The sequence below is a fragment of the Cheilinus undulatus genome, linkage group 5 (assembly GCF_018320785.1).
Source record: "Cheilinus undulatus linkage group 5, ASM1832078v1, whole genome shotgun sequence".
NCBI lineage: Eukaryota > Metazoa > Chordata > Actinopteri > Labriformes > Labridae > Cheilinus > Cheilinus undulatus.
Genome location: NC_054869.1, coordinates 51885966 through 51908781, shown reverse-complemented (window position 1 = coordinate 51908781; position 22816 = coordinate 51885966). Strand labels below are relative to the sequence as shown.

Sequence of the window (22816 nt, the reverse complement as noted above, 5' to 3'; positions counted from 1 at the left end):
ACTTGATTCTCTCTGATCAAGTAAGATAAATACAAATATTTACACTTCTGAACAGATTTCACGAGTGCCCTCTTCATTATTGTACCTTGATCATTCAAATAGACCATGTAGTTACAGAGTTATACTCATTTAAAGATGGGCTGTAAATTTTGAGCAGTAGTCTAATAAACGAGGCTCGGGCTTTATTTCATATCTTGACATTTAAAAAACTCAGTATTTTGACTTTATATCTTGTATATTTGTGCTTTAAAAACATTATTTTGACATTTAAATTTGTTTTTTACCTTTTGAACTATTAAATTTGACTTTTTATCTCATTTTTGGACCCTTTTAACTTCTCATTTTGACTTTTTCAATCTCAAAATGATTGATCCTCAGTGTTAATCCCCCATAATTCATTGCTGATGAAGATGAGGCTGACAGTTCGTTGTTCAGTGTTGACCCTGTTGACCCTGATTAGATAAAAAGTCAGAAAATGGAAATTAGTAATGGAAATAACTTGAGCACGCTTGAATCGTCCTCTGTAGTAAAAGATTTTATTGCAAGTAATGGTGAACCCTCATCAAGACACCCATGATCCTTTGCGCTGCCCCTGCTCCCATGCCACCTACAAGCTAACTAGCTCGCTGCAGAGCTGCTGATAGACACGAGGGTCCCATTCAAGAGAAGAGGTGTCAAAAATCCAAAAATGAGGATGATTGTTCTGGGAAGTCCTGGGACATTTAAAACGCTCTTTAATCGTGTTAATTTGGCTGTTTGTGGTTATTCTGAGTTTGAGCAGTGATGGGAATTTGCAGTTTCCTGCTTATGGCTAAAATAGTCAGAGAAGGATCAATAAATCAGGGTTGAATTGGCTGCGATGATCAAAGTTAAATGTCATTTTTTTCCTTTGGAGTAGATGAAAATCACAGCCTGTGCTTTGTCGTATATATTTTGATGAGCAGACATCACCAGCATTTAAAACAACTATGCTTTAACAGTGAGAATGCTCAAAAGTGTTAATATCCGCAGCTGTGCATGCTTTCAGCAGCATAGAGCATTATTTTTATGTGCAGCGCAGTATTTATCTCTGTGACCTCTGACCTCTGAGTCTATGAGCAGCTCTGCCTCACCTACACAACACCTCACCTGCATAGTATCAGTGATCGTTCTCTTACTTGAATATAGTGCTATGAACTCTGTTTACAAGACGCTGTCATCTTCTGGGAGACACAGTGTTGTCTTTAAAGGCTGCTCGGTTTGTTCACTCCATCCACACACAGACAGAAACACAGCAAAGAGCCGGTGGACCCACCTAATATCACTCTGAAAACCGTACAGACATCCAAAACCTGCTGTTGCTTTTTTATACTGTATATGCCTTAATTCATATGTTTGGCAATCATGATTAAAGGATGTTTATATATATTCTCTTTAGTCTGTGGAGTTTTTTCTTTATAAATTACAACAAATCAATGTTTGACTTGATTTATTTATGCATTCATTGATGTTTATTTACAGGGACAGTATGACTACAGCACTGCATTTCAGAAAAGGACTGCAGCAGCTGCTGTTGGCCACAGGAGGGCGCTGCAGTGTTGCTTGTTCAGACATTAGAGAGCTGAAGGTATTTCTGGTACAGCCTCACCAGGGTGCATGGAGGACAAGGACACATGGAGAAGAGTTTAACTCAGACTTGGGAGGGTCCAGGGGTCAGCTTCCCTATCAGACAGTTAGAGGCACCATTTTAAGCATCTTTAGAACAAATTTAGATTTAAAACAACACAGCTATACATCATTGTAGAAAACATGATCTCTAAAAAGCCAACAACATTCACTTTAAATGTGGATTACATGTGTATAAAAAGCTAAATATGCAACAGGTGAATCTCATGGAAAAGTTCTACACATCAGTACATAAAAGTATTTTTAATACAGAAATGTCAGTCTTCTGTTAAATTCTGCTCCTTTCTCTCTGAGTACTTGGTCTGAGCTCCTTCTTCATGAAGTCCTGCATCTCCGCTCATGTCATGGAGCCGATCAGTCCGTGGGCCTGCTGGGGGGTTATGAAGTCCAGGTTCTCTGATAGCAGCCTTCAGCCGGTCTGGATTGTTGAGTCTGTTGTCTCATCTTTCAGAGATCCTTTACGGCAGTGGTTTTCAAAGTATGAGGTGGGCCTCCCCTGGGGGGCGCCACAGAGCTTCAGGGGAGGCGCGGAACCATAAACCAGAAAAAAAGGTGACTTGCTTTGCTAACTTCTGCTGTGCATGGAGCAAAATAAATAGACTTATAGTTACTTTAAGGACTATGAAATAGAGTCAGCTATTCAAGTTAGGATTTTCCTGCATTGATCCTGAGGATGCACAAGTCAGTGTTTAATTTGCAAAGATGCATAAGCTAATGTCAGCATAAGGCTTTATTTATTTATTTATTTATTTATTGTTTATTTGATGTGGACATCATAATTACATTGGACAAACCAGATGCATTGTTTGAGTGTTTTAGCACAGGTGCTAATTCCCAACACTGAGCTGGGTAAACCTTGGAGTTTTCTGAAGACTGAGCACAAAGTTTAGTGACCAAACTAGGGGAATTTTAACAGGACATGACAGGAATTTCCGTCACTGATCAAAAGCAAGTGCCAGAAAAGGCTGAAAGTGGAGGGGGGTCTGCTGTTATGCAATCCTGCATCGAATGTAGAGATGAAAACTTGTAGTTCCCACTAAACAAGAGCGTAGAGCACAATAATCAGGTATTGGCAAATAATCATAACTGAAAAGAAATAACTGATTGCTGGGGAAAGATGGATGTTTAAGAATATTTGGAACCAAAATGTCAAAGATATAAAAATGTTAAAAATGTTTAAAATTAGACATAAATGTTTGAAAATATTGTCAAGGTTTTTTTCAATCTGAATCTTTATGCGGGTGGGGGTCCACCGAATGAATAATTTTCTCTTAGGGGAAGCTCACTCTCCCACACTTTGAAAACCCCGGCTCTACGGGGTTCAGGTCAGACCAGCTTCTGGTATATTGGTTTCGCTGAGGACAGGTGCCAAGTCCAGAGGTTGTAAATATACTCACATCCTGTTCCTAAGTAGAAGCCTAGGTACTTGATACCTGTGCTCAAATATTCCCCAAGATTTATAGGAAATCTTTCTGGAAAGAAGCCTTAAGATTTTCAGCAAAATTTCATGACATTTCCAGGAAATTTCAAGCAAATTACCCCAAATTTCAATCAAATGCACAAAAAATTACAAATACATTCCAATTAAATTCCAAAGGACAATTTCCCAAAGGAAAACCCCTGAAACATCGAAGGAGTTTAAAACTTCTATGAAAGTTCAGGAAAGTGGGACGGAAGTTCCCTCTCCAAATTTCCAATAAACTACCAAATTACCAAAACTTAAAAAAATCTCAAGTTTTCATTAAAATCCAAAAAACATTTCAACATTAGCTCTCTTTAAAATAGCAAAGATCTTTTTAAAAATACCACAAAATATCCTCAAATATTCCCCAAATGTTTAAGTAAATCTTTCAGGAAAAGCCTCAAGAAATAAATGAAATTTTCAATAAAAATTCCATGAAATTTCCTGTTAAATTCCAGGCAAATTCCCAAAATGTTAAAATAGAGTAATCATTACTTAAAATTTCTAATCAAATTAGTAAAAAAATTGTTACATTTCAGTTACATGCTGCCTAAATTCCATAGAAGATTTTGCCCCAACAAAGGCCCGAGCATGCCCTCTTACTAAGTCTCTTCTCGTCTGATGGCTCAGTTTGGTGAAGAGACCAGCTCTAAAGAGTCTTGGTTGGTCCAAACTTGGAGAACTTATGAGAATCCTTGAGGCCACTGTTCTCTTGGGAACCTTCAGCAGCAGAAATGTTTTTGTAGCCTTCCCCAGATCTGTGCCTGTTAACAATCCTGTCTCTGAGCTCTGCAGCTCCTCTGACCTTTGACCCTTGGTTTCTGCTCTGATATCATTGTCAGCTGTGAGGTCTTCTATAGAGAGGTGTGAGCCTTCAGAATCATGTCTAATCAGGTTAATTTAGCACAGGTGGACTCCAAGGTGTAGAAACATCTCAGCAAAGATCAGGAGAGATGGAGGAAGCTGAGCTACATTTACAGAGTTGATTAAAGGCTCTGACTACTTATGTCAGTGTGATATTACTGTGGGTGGTAATAGTCTGAAATTGAGCAGGAGCGGCCAGGAGACAGGGCTGTAGTACGGGTTAATACATCCGCATGTTGATGGTTCAGGAGGTTTATTAAAAACAAACCCTTTCCCTCCCCAAATGTTGTGTTTTTCAGTGAAAGTCCAAAAACAGCTTGTCTATCATTGACCAGAGTGTGTGATAAGAGATCTGGGACAGGATGATGAGGGGAGGGGGGTAAAAGTCTATCTTATATCACTGTTGTCAGACCAAACAAACAGAGCCACTGTACAGCCTCACTCACTGCTGGACCGTGTTTACGCTGCAGACGTCCAGGAGGCGTTTCATAGGGGAGTATAAATGTGAGAGTAGGAGAGACTGCTAAATAAGTCAGAACACCTCAGTAAAGTCAGCCGATATTAAACATGTTTCATGGATCAGTTCAGGCAGGAAAGGAGCATTAAAGTGATCCTGTGGCTGCGATGGAGAACTACGGTCCAGACGACCTGTTTAGGTTAAAAAGGAAAAGCACCATGTCCAAACCTCTGTACTACACGAGCACACATCACCGGTAAGAAATGTTCTCTAACATGTCTCAGATGCTCCAGTTCTGATGTGGCATGTTTGCTTCGGTCATTCTAATCCATGCTTCATCTGTTTTTTTCTCTTCTTGTTAAATTACTCAAGTCTGTTCCTACCTCCAGTCACATCTTTGAGAGTGAGATTGCCTTTATGATTTAACACCAGTGCATTAGTCTTCCCAGAGTCTGGATTAATGTCTTCTTTCTTTCCTTCCTCATTTTGCCTTTATTTGCATGAACCCGTCTGTTCTCTGAATCAGCCACAAATTTCTTCACAGTACGATGATCATGCTTAGGTTTTCCTGAAATATCTAATGATTTCATACCTTGTCCACACTTTTTAGCAGCAGAGCTCCTTTCTCTTTCCCATATTGCTGAAACCTGTGGCCTGCTTTATAATGTGGACCGTCCTTCTGAAGTAGTTTTCCTTCAATTGGGCTCACCTGGCAAACTAATGATCACAGGTGTCTGAGATTGATTTCAGTGATCCAAAGAGCCCTGAGGCACAAAGCCATCCATGAGTTTAACTGAAAAACAAAAATCTGAATGTTTATGACACTAAAATCCAATTTGCATCATAATTTGGAATGCAGTGTACTATGATCTTTTGCGGCAGCATGCTTCATAACAGAATCTCAGGTTTCCTGCAGGACATATCCAATGTGGTGATTTTAGCGTTCGGAGCTGCAGTTCATCCAGTTTGTTTTTGTGTTCCAAAGGGCGTCTGCTGTCTGTTTGTACAGCTCAGCATGGAGCAGACTCAGACTCTGTGTGTGTCACTTCATCCTAATGTGATCTAATCACCTCAGCTAAATCACATTTAGTCAACTCCTCTTCAGGGGAGTCACAGTGAAATGGTTTACAGATGGAAACGACAGAGAAATGAGAGAGATAGAACCAGAGTGACTTCTTTTCATTTGGAGGAGTGTTTATCACAGTGCAGTTGATGTGCAGTTGTAAATATTGTTCTATATCAACAGTTATTATTTTGGCTGTTCTGGGATCTCCCCGCTCTCCCATGAGCCTTTGTGGAAAGCATGAAACAGGAACAGCAGGAACCTGCCTTTCCTGTGTGTATAAGGAAAGCCTGAGGCAGGGAGAGAAGCGGCAAAAATCCAGAGCAGAGAGAACAGAATGACGATGCAAAATAAAGGAGGAGCTGGGGTGGAGGAAGGTTGCAGAGGGAGCAGCAAAGAGAAGTTTGGCTGGAGCAGTTTAAAAATGGAAGCATAAGTGTGATTGGCCTATAGCAGGGGTGCCAAACTCGAGGCCCGGGGGCCAAATCTGGCCCGTAGTACAGTTACACCTAGTTATAACTGGCCCTAAAATATGAGGTCTGCAGATTTCCTCCAGAATTAAATTGTAAACTTAACCTTGATGATATGAAATATCCTTCAGTCATAAAAATGTGGAAAAAATACAGAGTATTGCACAATTATGACTTCAATTGATTTTGGGGCTTTTTGTCTCATATTTTGACCTTTTCAATTTATAATTTTGACTTTTTACAATCTGATGAATGAGCCTAGGTTTGGCGGTTGCCAGGAGAATGGTTCTTGCCTGACTGCATTGTGCCAAGTGTAAAGTTTGGTGGAGGGGGGATTATGGTGTGGGCTTGTTTTTCAGGAGCTGGGCTTGGCCCCTTAGTTCCAGTCAAAGGAACTCTGAATGCTTCAGCAAACCAAGAGATTTTGGATAATTCCATGCTCCCAACTTTGTGGGAACAGTTTGGGGATGGCCCCTTCCTGTTCCAACATGACTGTGCACCAGTGCACAAAGCAAGGTCCATAAAGACATGGATGAGAGAGTTTGGTGTGGATGAACTTGACTGGCCTGCACAGAGTCCTGACCTCAACCCGATAGAACACCTTTGGGATGAATTAGAGCGGAGACTGAGAGCCAGGCCTTCTCGTCCAACATCAGTGTGTGACCTCACAAATGCGCTTCTAGAAGAATGGTGAAAAATTCCCATAAACACACTCCTGTGTATTTGTGGAAAGCCTTCCCAGAAGAGTTGAAGCTGTTATAGCTGCAAAGGGTGGACCGACGTCATATGAAACCCTTTGGATTAAGAATGGGATGTCACTTAAGTTCATATGCCAGTCAAGACAGGTGAGCAAATACTTTTGGCAATATAGTGTATGTGATAACAAGGTCCAGAGAGCAGAGACTCATATACACAGAGGAACCTCCTCACGTTTGTTGACAAGTGAAGTGGCCCAGTGACCCACAGCTCATATCAGTCAGCTCAGATTACACAGACAAAGAATCAGGATAATAGCAGGGTCACATTTCTTTACACAGAAGCCAGGTCTCACAGTTCACGTCATCATGTTTTCCTCCTTTTTACATGCCATCACCCTCAGTTATATTAACACTCTTTACTTCACTTACATTGGATTTTGTTGGTGTCACCACCAGGCAGGATGTCTCAGAAACCAGCACTGAAGTGGTCTGATATCAATGAGAATTTTTCACAAACTCTGTCACAGCGCATCCTGCAGACAGAGCAGGACTTTTAGGTTGTATGCATAAATTCAGCATGGAGCAGATCAAGAGGGGAAGGAAGTTTTGCCGAAACCAAAATAAAATATCCAGGCCAGGCACATGCCAGATCGTATTTCACCTCACTGCATCGACAAAACATCATAACGGTGATGCAGCCAAGCCTGTAGTCAGCAGGTCGGGATAAGAGGAGGCACATTTATTTATAAATAGTTTACTTTAAAAAAATGTATTAAGAAAATGTGACGCACAATAAATATATCATCATATTTAATGTTGTTTGTGTTTTGAATTGTGGAAATTATTTCCTGGGAAAAAAAAACACAGTAATTTAAGCCCTTGTGGCCGGTAATGTATTTGATTTGTAACTGATTTGATTCAGTGTGATACCTCAGTTTGACCAGCAGGAGGCAGCAGTGCTGTCCTTCTCCCCATGGACAGGTTTTAGTTTTAATCAATGAGAGTGCTTTCACAAACTCTGTCACAGCGCCCTGCAGCAGACAAGCAGGACTTCCGGAGCCCTGTGCATAAATTCAGCATGGAGCAGATCAAGAGGGGAGGAAGTTTTGCCGAAACCAAAATAAAATATCCAGGCCAGGCACATGCCAGATCGTATTTCACCTCACTGCAAGAGCCACAGTCATAAGCGGTGAAGCAAAGACAGCCTGAAGTAGTCAGCAATATAAGTTAGGTGGCAAAATTTATAAATAGTTTACTTTAAAAAAAATTATTAAGAAAATGTGACGCACAATAAATATATCATCATATTTAATGTTGTTTGTGTTTTGAATTGTGGAAATTATTTCCTGGGAAAAAAGAACACAGTAATTTAAGCCCTTGTGGCCGGTGGCCATAATGGACAAAAACTAGGAAACAAGTGGCAATTAATGGCAAAAGGGAGCTTAAATGGGTGGAAAGTGGCAAAAAATTGGTAAAAAGTTGCAAAACAAGTGTCAAAATGGGCAAAAAATAGTATGAAAAAGTGGAATTTAATGGCAAAGGATAGCTGAAATGGGTGAAAAATGGTGAAAAGGGGCAAAAATGGGATAAAAGTTGCACGAAGAAGTGGCTAAAATGGGGAAAAACTAGGAAAAAGTGGTATTTATTGACAAAAGGTAACTTTAATGGGTGAAAAATGACAAACAATGGTAAAAAGTTGCAAAATAAGTGTCAAAATTGGATTAAAAGTATGAAAGTGGTATTTAATGGCAAAGGATAATGGGCTTAATGGGCAAAAAATGGTAAAAAAAAAAAATGGTGAAAAGGGCAAAAATGGGATAAAAGTGGCAAAAAGAAATGGCTAAAATGGGCAATAACTAGGAAAAAAGTGGTATTTAATGACAAAAGGTAGCTAAAATGGGTGAAACGTGGCAAAAAATTGGTAAAAAGTTGCAAAACAAGTGTCAAAATTGGATTAAAAGTATGACAACTGAAAAGTATGAAAGTGGTATTTAATGGCAAAGGATAGCTGAAATGGCTGAAAAATGGTGAAAAGGGGAAAAAATGGGATAAAAGTTGCAAGAAGAGGTGGCCAAAATGGAAAAAAACTAGGAAACAAGTGGTAGTTAATGACAAAGGGTAGCTTAAATGGATGAAAAGTGGCAAAAAAAAATGTTGCAAAACAAGTGTCAAAATGGGCAAAAAAGTAGGAAAAAAGTGGTATTTAAAGACAGAAGGTAGCTAAAATGGGTGAAACGTGGCAAAAAAAAAAAATGGTGAAAGATGGGCAAAAAAGTTTCTCTTGTTTAAGGTTTTCTGGGGGAAAACATTTAAAATTAAGACATGAAAGAGCCGCATGTGGCTCCAGAGCCACAGGTTGAGTATCGCTGGTTTATGGGTACTCAGTGTGAGACCTGTAACAAAAACATTTTTAACACACAACGGTTGGACAACTGAAAAGTATGAACGTGTACAGCTGTCAGTACTTGGTCGGGGCTCTTTTTGCATGAATCCCTGCAGCAATGTGGCATGGCAATGAGGCGATCAGTCCGTGGCACTGCTGAGGTGCCAATCAAGTACAGGGATACCATGGTCCTTAGACCAGGTACTGGTACTTTTGGGCAGTGTGGGCAGGTCTCAAGTCCCACTGGAAACCAGCAGTGGAGACAACAAATCATCACTGACTGCAGAAACTTAACACTGTACCTCAAGCACCTTGGATTCTGGTCCTCTCCACTCTTCTTCCAGACTCTGCGACCTTGATTCCAAAATGAAATGCAAAATTTACTTTCATCTGGACCACCGAGCAACGACCCAGTCCTTTTTGTTGCTGACTTGGATTCCTCTGGCTCTTGGACTGGTTTCTTTCTCTCTGTAACCCAAACTCTCATTTCCATGTGTAGAAACCCTGAGATCGCTGGAAACGAAGGCAGCAGGTATCAACAAAGGAAAGTGTTCAGATTTCTTCCTGTTCTGCAGCCGTGAAAGCTAAAGGGGGGAAAAGAGAAGCCAGTTTTGTTCCTGTGTAACATGAGACACAGCATGAGAACTCACCTTTACCTGCTTACACAAAATATGTACTTTTTCTGTCTGAAAACTATGAAGAGAGGAGGTGTAAGATCTTCATAGATGAAAAGATGCTGTTTAAGTCACTAGTACAATGGTTCATGCACACAAACACACACCACATCGCTCTGCATCCTAACTGGCTGTGACATGTGAGAACAGGAGGCCCAGAGACACGCCCACAAACAGGTGAATGTGCAGGGGAGGATCAGGCTGAACTCAGGGTTAGTTCTCACAGCAGCCGACAGACAAACAGACGGCTGATTGGTGAAGATATTACAGCGATAATGACAGAGCAGAGTGGGAACGGGCCGGAGGACAGCCGCAGGAAGAACAGAGGATCTGCAAAACACGAGGAGAGAGACTACCAGTGAGTGAACAGACTCAAACAGGCTCGGATATTTAGAAGAATGCACAGTAGACATGTGGGGTAGTGCTGATAGCTATGGTATAGAGGCAGAGGTGCACTGGGACATCCGTATCCTAGGCAACAAAACAAAGGTCATTTGGCAAAAAAGGAAGTCATCAAGAATATGTGATAGATCTTATATTGGAATGAATTGCTTTATGTCTCGTGGGTACACATGTATGTAATGTTCCTTTCTGCATTGCTGTCAAAGATTATTTTCACTTTAAATTATATCTAAGTTACTGGAGTTTTGGGGGAGGAATGTTGTCCCATTCTTGTCTGATATAGGATTCTAGCTGCTCAATAGTCCTGGGTCTCCTTTGCTGGATTTTCCCTTCTCCGATGCTCCAAATGTTTTCTATTGGTGAAAGATCTGGACTGCAGTCAGGCCAGTTCAGGACCTGGACTCCTCTCCCGTGAAGCCATGCTGTTGTGATGGATGTAGTATGTGGTTTAGCATTGTCTCGCTGAAATAGTCAAGGCCTTCCCTGAAAGAGACATCGTCTGGATGTTGCTGGATGTTAAAAGATCATTAAATTCAGAGAAGATGTGGTTTTAAGAGTATCCTTTGGCTTTAAATGTCTGCAGCTGTTGAATCCATCCCCAAAAACAAAATTGAAATAGTTTTAGAACGCTTCAACATTTGATCTGGTTTTAGGTTGGCATAAGTGCTGTAAAAATGACCAGATAAAGTGGAGGAAAGGGGTTAGAGAGCAGCAAAAATGGGTGAAAAGTGGCAAAATTGGTTGTGGAGTGGAACAAAGGGATGAAAATTGGCAGAAAAAGCAGTGAAAAGAAGTTAAAATGTGGCAGAACAGAAGAAAAGTGACAAAAATGGATAAAACAGTGGCACAAGTGGATAAAACATGCAGGAAAAGTGGGTCAAAAGGGGTTAAAATCTTGCAAAAATTGGTTGAAAGAGGCAAAAAGGGGCAAAAGTATGAAAAAGGGGTAAAAAGTGTCAAAAATGGGTTAATACTGGTGCTAAATCACAATTGTGGACGGCCCATTCTCTGTGATTTTCAGGGGTGCGGCCGGTTCTGTTGTCAGGTCTGTCTCCTTGTGTCCTGCTGTATTATAGATAGTAGGGACAGATCTCACTGGTAATGACTAAAATGTTCGGTGTTTTGGCACAGCGTTCAGGACACGGTGTCTGTGGTTTCCTCTGACCACAGAACAGTTTTCCATGTTTCCTCAGTCCATGTTCCTTGCTCACAGAGATTTCTCCAGGTTCTCTGAACCTGTTGATGATATTATGGACTGTAGATGAAGGGAGATTCAAAGTCTGAGCTATTTTACATCGACGAACATTTTTCTGAAATTGTTCCACAACTTTTAGATGCAGTTTTTTTTTTTTTTTAATCAGGTTGGTTTTACTTCTGAGAGACTCTGCATGCTCCTTCTATTCTCAGCCCTGTTACTGACCTGTCAATTATTAACCTAACTAGTTGCAAAATGCTCCTCCAGCTGTTTCCATTAGTACCACTTAGTTTTAAAGCATTTTGTTTTCCTGTCCCTACTTTTTTGAGATATGTTGCTGCCATAAATTCAAGTTGAGCTTATATTTATAATGAATGGTGGTGATGGTAAATTGTCTCAGGTTCAACATCTGTGGTGTTTTTTATGTCCTACTGTAAATCAGGTATGGGTTTATGAGATTTCACAATCATTAACTTCTGTTTACATTTAACACAGCGCCCCAGCTTTTTTTAGAATTGGGGATTTATTTAGTTACTTTAATTTGAACTGCAATTATCGTAGAAAAGCAAACTGAATTTGCATGTAACAGTGGATTTAATTCTCTCTGTCAATAATGACACTAAGTATCGGTTATTATAAGAACACACTGGAGAATGAACAAGCTGGACGTTTATCAGAGATAAAAAAAAATCCTTATCAGTGAGCTGAAAAGTCAAAGATATGTTTAAGGTCATTTGGAATCAGCCTCTCTGAGGTCATGCTGGGTAAATACAGCTTTCTTTTTAACTCTAAGTCTTTGTTTTAAATCTGGTTTAGGCTTGGGAAGATTTTTCCTTCTCATTTATCACCTCAAAATATTCATGATAACATGGGACTGGAGTGAGACAGAAAGTTGAGTTCAAATCAGAAATACTACTCTTTAAATGCACAATGTTCAAACAGGCAGTTACAAACATTACAAGTATATTCTAGTGAATGATGGCAGACAGGATGTGTCCTTTACAGCAGCGGTTCTCAACCGTTTTTTAATCAAATGTAACTCTTTGTGCAATTTCTATACAAACTTGATATCTCTATTTTTACCTTCTTTCATTTTCTAAAAGCCTAACTAGCGACAGAGATGGAAACTAGCAAAAGCTATAATCTCTGTATGTGAAACATCAGTTACTTTTAGCTTGTTTGTAACAGGCTGAAGTTGCACTGTGTAATTTGCATTGTCCCTAGCAAATAAACTTAATAAATAAATAAAATAAAAACCTTGGGGGGTCCCAAGACACTGAGAGGGGCTCACCAGATGCCTTAAAAAACACAAACAATATTTTTAAAATTACACTGTTGCCACTTTACACCAATTTTACCAAATGTTAACCCTTTTTCATCACTTTTTAACACCAATTTTAGAACATTTTTGCCATTTAACAATGTGGATGGGAGACTAAAATGGCATAAAAGTGGCAAAAATTGGCAAATAGTATCAAAGTGGGTTTAAAGTGGAAACATTTTGAAAAAAAAAACCACAAAGTGAAAAATATCAGTTATAAAAATGGGGAAAGGTGGCAAAATCAGTTGAAAGATGACTAAATGGTCAAAAAAAATAAGAGTGGCAAAACAGGGTTTCTACAAATGCATAAAAGGAGTGAAAAGGGATGGATAATATGATGGAAAAAAGGGTTGAAAAGGTCAAAAGAATGATTGAAAAGTTGCAAAAAAAAAAGGGTTCAAGTGGCAAAATGGGCATAAACGTTTAAAATGGTTGGATATAGTAGTGAAATGAGGTTAAACAGTAGCAAAAATGAGTTAAAAGTACCAAAATGTGATAAAGATGGTTAAAATGTTACAAAAGTGGCTGGATGGCGAGTAAAATATGGGTGAAAAAGTTGGGAGAAAACAAGGAGAAAGTGGCAAAATGGAATAAAGAAGACTAAAATGGCATAAAAGTGACAAAAGCTGGCAAATAGTATCATAGTGGGTTCAAAGTGGAAAAATTTAGAAAAAAAGGCCAGAAAAATTGAAAAATATCAGTTATGAAATAGGGAAAATTGGCAAAGTCAGTTAAAAGAGGACAAAAAGTACAAAAAAAACCCAAAAGGTTCTTACAATGAATAAAATGAGAAAAAGGGGTGGACAACAGTGAAAATGGGATAAAAAGGTAGAAAGAATTTGTCAGAAAGGGGTTAAACAGTAGCAAAAATGGGCAAAAAGTGTCGAAATATATTGTAAGTAGCGAAAAAAAATTGCAAAAGTACCAAAAAAGGCTGGATATGGTGGTGAAAAGGGGTTAAACTGTGGCAAAAATGAGTGAAAAATATCAAAAATGGGTTATAAGGGAAAAGGTGGCAGACTGATAGGAAACAATGGTGACAAGGAGTTAAAAAATGGTTTAAAAGAGACGTGTTTAAAGAATTTCACCGTCAGAATCCAATCACAGCTTGACAAACTTGTCAGCTGGAATGAGGTACTGTTATTCAGGACGCTAGCACCGATGCTACTGATCCAACACACATGCATTGGTATCAATGCATGTGTGGGCCCGTCCTCTGGGTTTTTTACGTGTGTGTGTGCATCACAGTCTCCTCTGTCCCTGCTGTTGTGGAGTCTGATTGTTGTTTCTCTGTTTTGTAGTTCAGATGTAGAAAACATGGAGGAGCGCCACAGGTACGAGAGGATGGCCAGCGAGCCTCTGCAGACCGTGGTTCTGGAGCAGCAGGAGCTCACAGGCCGGAGGAAACCAGCTCTAGTCAGGTATTAATTTATGAGAAGATTTTAACCACAACAAGAAATAACCTGAGTACAGAGCAGTGGAGACTGTAACAGGCCGTGGTGTAGATCTGAATTCAGTCGTACTGCTGTCTGTTGAAGGCTCACATGTGTAGACTCAACTCCCTAACCTTTGACAGAAAACTTCAAATATCAGGTCAAACAAACCAGATGTGTTCTCATCATCTGTCCCCTCTTACTGGGCTGCTGGCTCAGCCTGCATTTTCACCAGCTTAAATAAATGTAGGAGTATTTATATTCAAAATAAAAGTGTCAGGTTAGCAGGAAATCACTCCCATGATTCCCTGCTACCTTCTGATTTCAGCTCCCTGATGTGGAAAAATAAACACTGTGCACTGGAGCTCTCCTTAGACAGACCTCTGCACACAAATGCAGCTCAAATCAAATTTTTATGTCGTTCTTTCCATCAGTTTCTGTGCAGTTGGACAGGAAGCAGAGGTAGTGCATGCTAAGGAAAACTTGAAAACAGGTTGACTGACATGCAGGGTGTCACTCAGGCTACGTGCAGAGGTGGCGCCTGCAGAGGAGGGTATGCTCTTAAACTATGCTCCACATTTCATGAGACCTATCCATCGACATACAAACAGCCTCTGTTGTAGACTTCCCCTCCATGTTTTGATCATCTAGAATTGTCCTTTTGTGTTTCTACCAACTTCTGCTGTTTGCATCAGGAAGTAAGGGTTGTTATGCAACTATGATGAGGGGAGCGAGCTGATGGGAAGTAGCACTAGCAGAAATCACACCTGCCCTACTCTGCCTCTGATTGGCTGACCCTGATAGAGCCTACGGTGCATTCAGAAATGATTCAGATTCCTTCACTTTGCCAGTTTTGTTATGTTGCAGCCTGATGCTGCAGTCATTTCAATTCATTTAAACGACTACCAAACAAAACCAAGCAGACCTTCATGTGTTTCTCACTGAGGAGAGTCTTCATCTCTCCTCCATAAAGCTCAGATCAGTGGAGGGCTGCAGTGATGGTTATCCTGCTGGAACTTTGTCCCATCTCCACACAGGATCTCTGGATCTCAGTCAGGACCATCAGGATCTTGGTCTTCACTCTTGCTAAGGCCCGTCTCCCCCAATTGCTCAGTTTGGCCAGGTGACCAGCTCTTAGAGGAGTCTTGGTTGGTCCAAACTTCTTCCATGTGAGAGTTTTTGGAGGCCAATGTGCTCTTGGAAACGTCCAACAATCCTTTCTCTGAGCTCTGCAGCTCCTTTGACCTTTGACCCTTGGTTTCTGCTCTAAAATCATTGTCAGCTGTGAGGCCTTCTATAGAGAGGTGTGAGCCTTTAGAACAGTGGTACTCAACGTGTGGCTCTGGAGCCACATCTGGCTCTTTTGTGATTATTTGTGGCTCATTTATGTCTTAATTTTAGACATTTTCCCCCAGAAAACCTTAAAATAGGGAAACCTTTTTCCTGTTGTTGCTTCTTTTCTTTTCAATTTTTGCTACTTTTATCCCATTTTCGCCCATTAAGCTACCTTTTGCCATTAAATACCACCTTTTCCCTACTTTTTTTTTTTGCCTATTTTGACACTTTGTTTTGCAACTTTTTACCCATATTTGCCACTTTCATCCCATTTTTGCCCTTTTTCACCATTTTTTGCCACTTTTCACCCATTTAAGCTACCTTCTGCCATTAAATACCACCTTTTCCCTACTTTTTTTTTGCCTATTATGACACTTTTTTTTGCAACTTTTTACCCATATTTGCCACTTTCATCCCTTTTTTGCTACTTTTCACCCATTTTAGCTACCTTTTCCCATCAAATACCACTTGTTTCCTACTTTTTTGCCTGTTGTTGCCACTTCTTTTTGCCACTTTTATCCCATTTTTGCCCTATTTCACCACTTTTCACCCATTTTATCTACCTTATGCTACTGAAAACCACTTGTTTCCTATTTTTTTTTTGCCCATTTTTGCCACTCTTGACTACTTTTTGCCCATTTTAGTCACTTTCACTCATTTTTTGTGACACCTTTGGAGCATTTTTTGCTCCTTTTTAACCATTTTACCACTCTTTCTCCCCATTTTCTCCCCTTTTACACATTTTTGCTGCTTTTTTAACCATTTTTGCCACTGTTCTTTTATTGTTATTGCTACTTCATGCTGTTTTTACCACTTTTTACCACTGAGGTTGTGGCTCTTACAAAAGTATTTTTCAACAATTTGGCTCTTTGGTTGAGCAGGGTTGAGTAACTCTAGTCCAGATGCTGGGGGTCAGCTGGGGGTGACCGCATGTGTCATGGAGGGGTCAGCTGGGTGGAAACCTGGAGAGATTAGGCACAGGTCTGGAGAATGGACATCAGGAGGCCAGAGTAGTACAGGACCAAGGTTGTAGTGTTGAACCTGACCTGATCTGTACTTACTCAGCTAATGGACAAAGGCCATAATGGATATTAGCCAATGGGAGGCAGAGTAAGGTAGGTCATACAATCCAAGGAAAAAATGCAGCCTCCTACTGAAATATGTGGATTCAAAGGGACTGAAAGTGGATTTATGAAGCCTAAACACTATAAAGAGTATTACATTATTATTACAGAGCAGGGGTCATCAAGTATATCTGCACAAGGGCCAGATTTATTCTCCACAGAGACCCTGGGGGCGGGACTTTCAAATCCACAAAAATTAAAGAAATATTTTGGTCTGATTGAAATATAATGGTTTTAGTATTTGTATTTCAAAAGCAGGACATTTTTAGTCATTCCCAGTGAGCTCTATCCCTATCTGGCCCCATTTTTGATACTTTTTGCTCCTTTTTTCCTCTTTTACCAATTGTTGCAAAATTTTAAGCCTTCGTAAATCACTTTTCCTGCACATTTTACCCCCTTCACTCTTATCCATTTTTGCCACTTTTTCACCCATTTTCATTTCATTTTTTTTTCAATAATTGTTGCAACATTGAAATCAATGTTTGCCACTCTTTAACCCCTTTTTGCAACTTTGCCAGGCTATTTTTGCGACTTTTAATCAATTTTTGATACTTTTTGCCTCTTAAACTCTTTTTTCAATTCTTTAGCCCATTATAAACCACTTTTTCTGCATGTTTTATTCTCTTTGAGCCACTCTTTTATCCATTTTTGCCACTTTTCTTCTATTTTCCACTTTTTAAGCCCTTGCCATTAATTCTTTGCACTATTTTTCCACTTTTAACCCATTTTTAATACTTTTAACCCTTCTTAACCCCCTTTCCTGCTTGTTTTACCCACTTTTATCCATTTTTGCCTCTTTTTTGCCCCTATTCATTACTTTTTTTTCAACATTTAAATCAATGTTTGCCACTTTTCACCTATTTTGCCACTTTTTAATCACTTTTTCCAACTTTGCCAGGCTATTTGTGCTGTTTTTACTACTTTTATCCCTTATTGATACTTTTTGCCTTTTTAACCCACTTTTTTCCTTTCTTAACCCCTTTTAACCCACTTTTCCAGAAGGTTTTATCCTCTTGGTTCCACTTTTCTTCATATTTTGAGACCTTTTAACCCCTTTTCATTACTTTTTTTGGTACTAGTTTTGACACTTTTAACCCATTTTTGATACTTTTAACCCTTTTTTCCCATTTTCACCACTTTTTCACCAATTTTTGTCCCTTTGTGCCACCCCACAACCCACTTTACCATTTATCACCCATTATTTTTGTAACACTTGCCAACCTTACCCCCTTTAAGTATGACTGAAAAATAAATTTTTTAAAAAACAGATCGAATGTTGAGACATTCTGAAACAATTTCATATTAATTGTTTGTGGGTGGATTTAAAAGCTGCAGACATTTAAAGCCAAAGAATACTCTTTAAACCACAACATCTTCGTTTCCTCCTTTTCTGAATTTAATGATCTTTCGGGGGCCGGACAGGAAGCTTTGGGGGGCCTGATATGGCCCCTGGGCCACCAGTTGATGATCAGTGCTATAGACTATTTGGACTGAACAGGCCACGCCCCCATTCATTGGTGGGTGGATTCAGGCCCCTGCTCCGTATCATTTATGTAATCTCACCTGTTGACCTGCAGTGTTATATAAAAGAGTACAAAGTGACTCAGATGAACAGTAAACAGACGGTCCTCCTGCTGTGGTATAAAGTGATATCAGTCTTATCTATCTGTACTAATCGCTCTGTCTGCAGGTCAAAGACCTTCGATCACTCCCTGCTCACTCAGGTCCAAACGGACACAGACTCAAAGATCGAGAGAAAGAAGTCTCAGTATAGTCAGGTGAGGCTTTATTAATCTACTCTGATGCTTTTATGACACCCATAAACATCCCAGTATGGAGGAACCGTCAGGTATAACCTCCATCACTGGCTGCATTTACAGACGTTTTCTTTCTCTTTATAATTCCATCATTAAGGGCCGTTTTAGACCTTCAGAGGTCAGATACATGTTATGTCATTGTAAATGTGTGTTTTGTGTTGTGTTTCAGCTTTCTAAGAGCAACGGTCAGTACCATAAAATATTCAAGGAGATCAGCAAAGAGGAGCAGCTGAGGCAGAGTGAGTCTTTAATGATTACATCTCTTTGCTTCACCTTAAATACTGAATGAGGATTCGATCAGACTCAGACATTCGATACAACCAGCTTTTCTTATATAACGACGGACCGTGAGGGAAAAGAGACGCTCACATCAGGTTTAGATGAGATTAAGGTCAAAATTAACATTAATATTTGGAGTACTATGGCTTCTGGTTAATTGCATTTAAGCAGTGTATATTCAGATATTGAGCATTTGAAAAGACCTGTTTTTAATGTCAGATTAATTGCTTTCAGTCAGTAGACTCACGAGGAGGGCAAAAAGGGCTAATTCAGAGGAATCAGCTATAATTCAGCTATCGTTGACCACTATGTGGAGCTACAGTACTTTGCATTTTCTCTCCATCTTTTCACCTTTTATCACTTGACAACATTGATACTGATGCTTTTGATCATTAGCGTTGGTGCTGGCATCTTTTCTAACAGTAACCTCATTTTAGAGCTGAAAATCAGGGCCAAGCTTTTATTGGGTTCTAATGTTGAAAGGATTTATTTATGCCAATAAATAAAATTGACCTACATCCAAGGTAAACGCTACTTAGCAGGCAATGCTGTCGCTTCTAGTACAACTAAACCCAGCCCAGAGCTACCGCCATGTTCATGCAGTCTGGCCAGTCCAGTGTTCATTTAGTCGACTAAAACTCTGACTAAAAATTTTCATTGACAGCCTTTTTTTCCATGACAAAAACTAGACCGAGACTAACAAAAATAGATCTGTGATGACTAAAACTGACAGAAACTAAGTTTAGTGTTTGTCAAGATGACTAAAACTAGACTAAAATGTAATTTAGTTTTCATCGGACATTCAAAATCTGTGAGATTTCTCCACTGTGGGTAAATCTGTCAAAAAGGTTTTTTTTTTTTGTAAATAATTCATTTTTTTGTTTGTTTTCATTGAAAAGTGTGTGGCATTATGACAAAAAACTGGCATTTAAAGGGTTAAAATCTTTAAAAAATTAATGAGTATTTGATATCAATAATTAGGTTAAGTTGTAGGTAAAGAGATGAGCTCAATAGTAGTAGAATAAGATATTAATGGATCATATTTTTACAGCTACTGCATGAACAGAATATTTCTTGGGCTCAGCAGCTTGAGTGTGACTAATAAAAAACAATCCCTCAGGGTTAAAGACAAAAGAATTTAAAAAAAAATTAATCGATGAACTTTAAGTTAAAAAATAATAATTTAATATGATTGGACTGCAGCAGACTTTTTAAGTGCATCCAATCAAGACAAAGTAAAGCTGGATTCTTAAGTATATTTTGCTGTTTGTGTTGTTTTAAGATTGAATAATGTCACGTTTCTGTCTTTTTCCACTCATTCATCACTTATGTCAGGTTCCCCTCAGTAATCTGATGCTGTTTACTGTCCTGTCAGGTTACACGTGTGCTCTACAGAAAGACATCCTCTATCAGGGACGCATGTTCGTCTCTGACCACTGGATCTGCTTCCACTCCAAAGTGTTTGGCAAAGACACAAAGGTAACGTCGGCAGGGACACGCGACTCCTACTAGTCTGTGAATGTCTGTGTCAACGTCTCTGTTCAAGAATTCAAAGATTTCTCCCTCTGGGGATTTATCACTGAGCGCTCAGACTTTCTAGTTTCCTGGTTTCATTTCAGACAAACAAGAACCTCACTGAACTACAAACTGTCAGTTTGCTCTCGTTTTGTGTTAAACTTTCCTGCTGTCTCTCCTTTATGAACTCAGTGAGGTGCCCCTGCAGCAGGTTTGATCTGAGTTTAAGCCTAAAGTATTGAAATGTACTCACAGTAGGGGTGAAAGAGCAGAGCACAGATATAAGAAGACATTCATGTTTGTCATTTTCATGAGCCACACCCAGACCTGATTACTGCTAGACCTGCTGAAACCCCCTAACTAGAACCTGTCTGACAAAGTGAAGAAACAAAGTCACTGACATCTATCAGTCTGGAAAGGGTTACAAAGACATTTCAGAGGCTTTGGGACACCAGTGAACCACAGTGAGAGCCCTTACCCACAAAAGGAGAAAACTTGGAACAGGAGTGAAAATGACTCCAAGGGTGCATGGACGACTCATCCAGGAGGTCCCAGAAGAACCCAGAACGACATCTAAAGACCTGCAGGCCTCACTGGCTCAGTCAAGGTCAGAGTTCATGATTCAACAATCAGAAAGAGACTGGGCAACAACGGCATCATGGGAGAGTTCCAAGGCCAAAACCACTGCTGACCAAAAGGAACACAAAGGCTCGTCTTACATTTGACTAAAAACATCCTGATGATCCCCAAGACTTCTGGGAAAATATTCTGTGGACTGACCAGATAGAAGAAGAACTTTCTGGAAGGTCTACGTCCTGTTCATCTGGAATAAAACTAGCACAGAATTTCATCAAAAGAACATCAGACCAACATGGTGGTGGTAGTGTGATGGTCTGGACCAGGACCTGGACCACTAGAACCATGAATTCTGCTTTCTACCAGAATATCCTAAAGGAAAATGTCCGTCCATCAGTTCATGACCTCAAGCTCAAGCACACTTGGGATATGGAGCAGGACCATGATCCCAAACACACCAAGTCCCCTCTGAATGGACTAAATAATATATGACAGTTCTGGAGTGGTGTAGTCAAAGTCTGGACTTAAACCTGATTGAGATGCTGTGGCATGACCTTAAACAGGTGGACATGCACTAAGGTCAGTGCTCAGGACCTAATAAAGTTTGTATGATCTTCTAAAATTCAAATGGGACAAATATGCAGAAAAATAAGAAATCAGGAAGGGGGCAAATACTTTTTTTTTTCACAGCGCTGTACCCGATTCATCTCATATTATGTTATCCATCTTTCTCAGATCGCCATTCCAGTGATGTCCATCACTCACATCAAGAAGACCAAAACTGCTATCCTGGTGCCAAATGCTCTGGTGATCGCCACAGCAAATGACAGGGTGAGAAAGAACTGAACTGCATAAATATTTGGTTCATTAAGGAACACTCTCCTCAGACTATATTGAACCATTTTATTGCAAATGGATCTACAGTTTTACTTGGCAGAGTTCTGCTCTAAAGATGCTCCCTGGGTTAGTCAGCAGCATGCTTTGACTTACTGCCACTTTAACCCATTCTTCGTTTGGCTCTTGCAGATGTATTTTTTAATTAACTTGGCTCTTTTGTTGAACAGGGTTGAGTAACACTGGTATAAGCGGTGAAAATAAATGCAAGAATAGCAACTTGTTAATCACTTGGAAGTAAAATTATTTGCTCTATAACTTTTTGGATTGAAAACCTTTATTATTTCCTGAGTCATGTGCATCTATTTAAGGATGTTTCAAATCTTGAGAGATGTTTTGTCCTTAATAAGCCAAAGAAGACATGCCAAATTACCCCTAATTCTCCATGTATTTAATGATACCCCATTGCTTCTGAGTGCTTAGACAACATTTGTAAGTTTGGTCAGTTCCTGAGTGCACAACCTGCAGATCGCTCAGTACTGTCAGTTTAAATATTCACCATTAAACAAAGAGAAAAACTCTGTGGTCAACCTATTTTTGTTTGTTTTGCAGTACATGTTTGTGTCCTTCCTGTCCAGAGACAACACCTACAAGTTCCTGATGTCTGTCTGTCTTCATCTGGAGGTAAGACTAGCCTCCAACATGTGGTTCAATCTTTTTAAGTCACTGTCGCCAGGCAGAAAAGCATCACTTTTTGTCATTTTAATGTTAATTTAGGTTAGCTTTTATTTCATCAAATATAAGCATTGAGATTCCTGGAGACTGATGGTGAATTAAAACTAGAAAGAGCACATGTCATACGTCTGATTTTATGTTATGCATTCTAACAGGAGAAGAGCCCTTGTAGCAGTCCAATACCGTCCTCTGCTGAGAGCAGCTTCAGAGGTCAAAGGTCACCTCTGTCACCCCGCTTTCCTATGGTATGCCACATTCATACCTACTAAAATTTAAAGAAGATTAAAGCACTACCTTAAAGGGATGGGAAGAGAAAAGATTTTCTGACTGATATCTGTTAATACGGAAAACAAAATTGTAAGTGAAGCCTAAGTTGCATGTCAACTTTAGTAGTAAAATAAAATATTTCCCTAAACTTCTCTCGAATTATGTTTAGTGAAAAATCGAATCATCAGAGAAACATTAAAGACATCTTAGAGAACACTGATCAACCAGAGAAATTATAACAGCCACA

At 39.6% G+C, this 22816-nt stretch overlaps 1 protein-coding gene across 1 annotated transcript in view; it reads left to right on the top strand.

The window, feature by feature from the left end:
- Positions 1 to 4454: 4454 nt before the first annotated feature.
- Positions 4455 to 22816, top strand: part of LOC121509387 (GRAM domain-containing protein 2B-like) — a 31785-nt gene continuing 13423 nt past the window's right edge. Inside the window, exons 1-8 of the mRNA XM_041786704.1 lie at positions 4455 to 4704; positions 13956 to 14075; positions 18237 to 18324; positions 18533 to 18602; positions 20018 to 20121; positions 21469 to 21564; positions 22180 to 22251; positions 22458 to 22547. Of these exons, the coding sequence (XP_041642638.1) occupies positions 4616 to 4704; positions 13956 to 14075; positions 18237 to 18324; positions 18533 to 18602; positions 20018 to 20121; positions 21469 to 21564; positions 22180 to 22251; positions 22458 to 22547 (729 nt within the window). The 5' untranslated portion in view covers positions 4455 to 4615. The remainder of the gene's footprint in view (positions 4705 to 13955; positions 14076 to 18236; positions 18325 to 18532; positions 18603 to 20017; positions 20122 to 21468; positions 21565 to 22179; positions 22252 to 22457; positions 22548 to 22816) is intronic.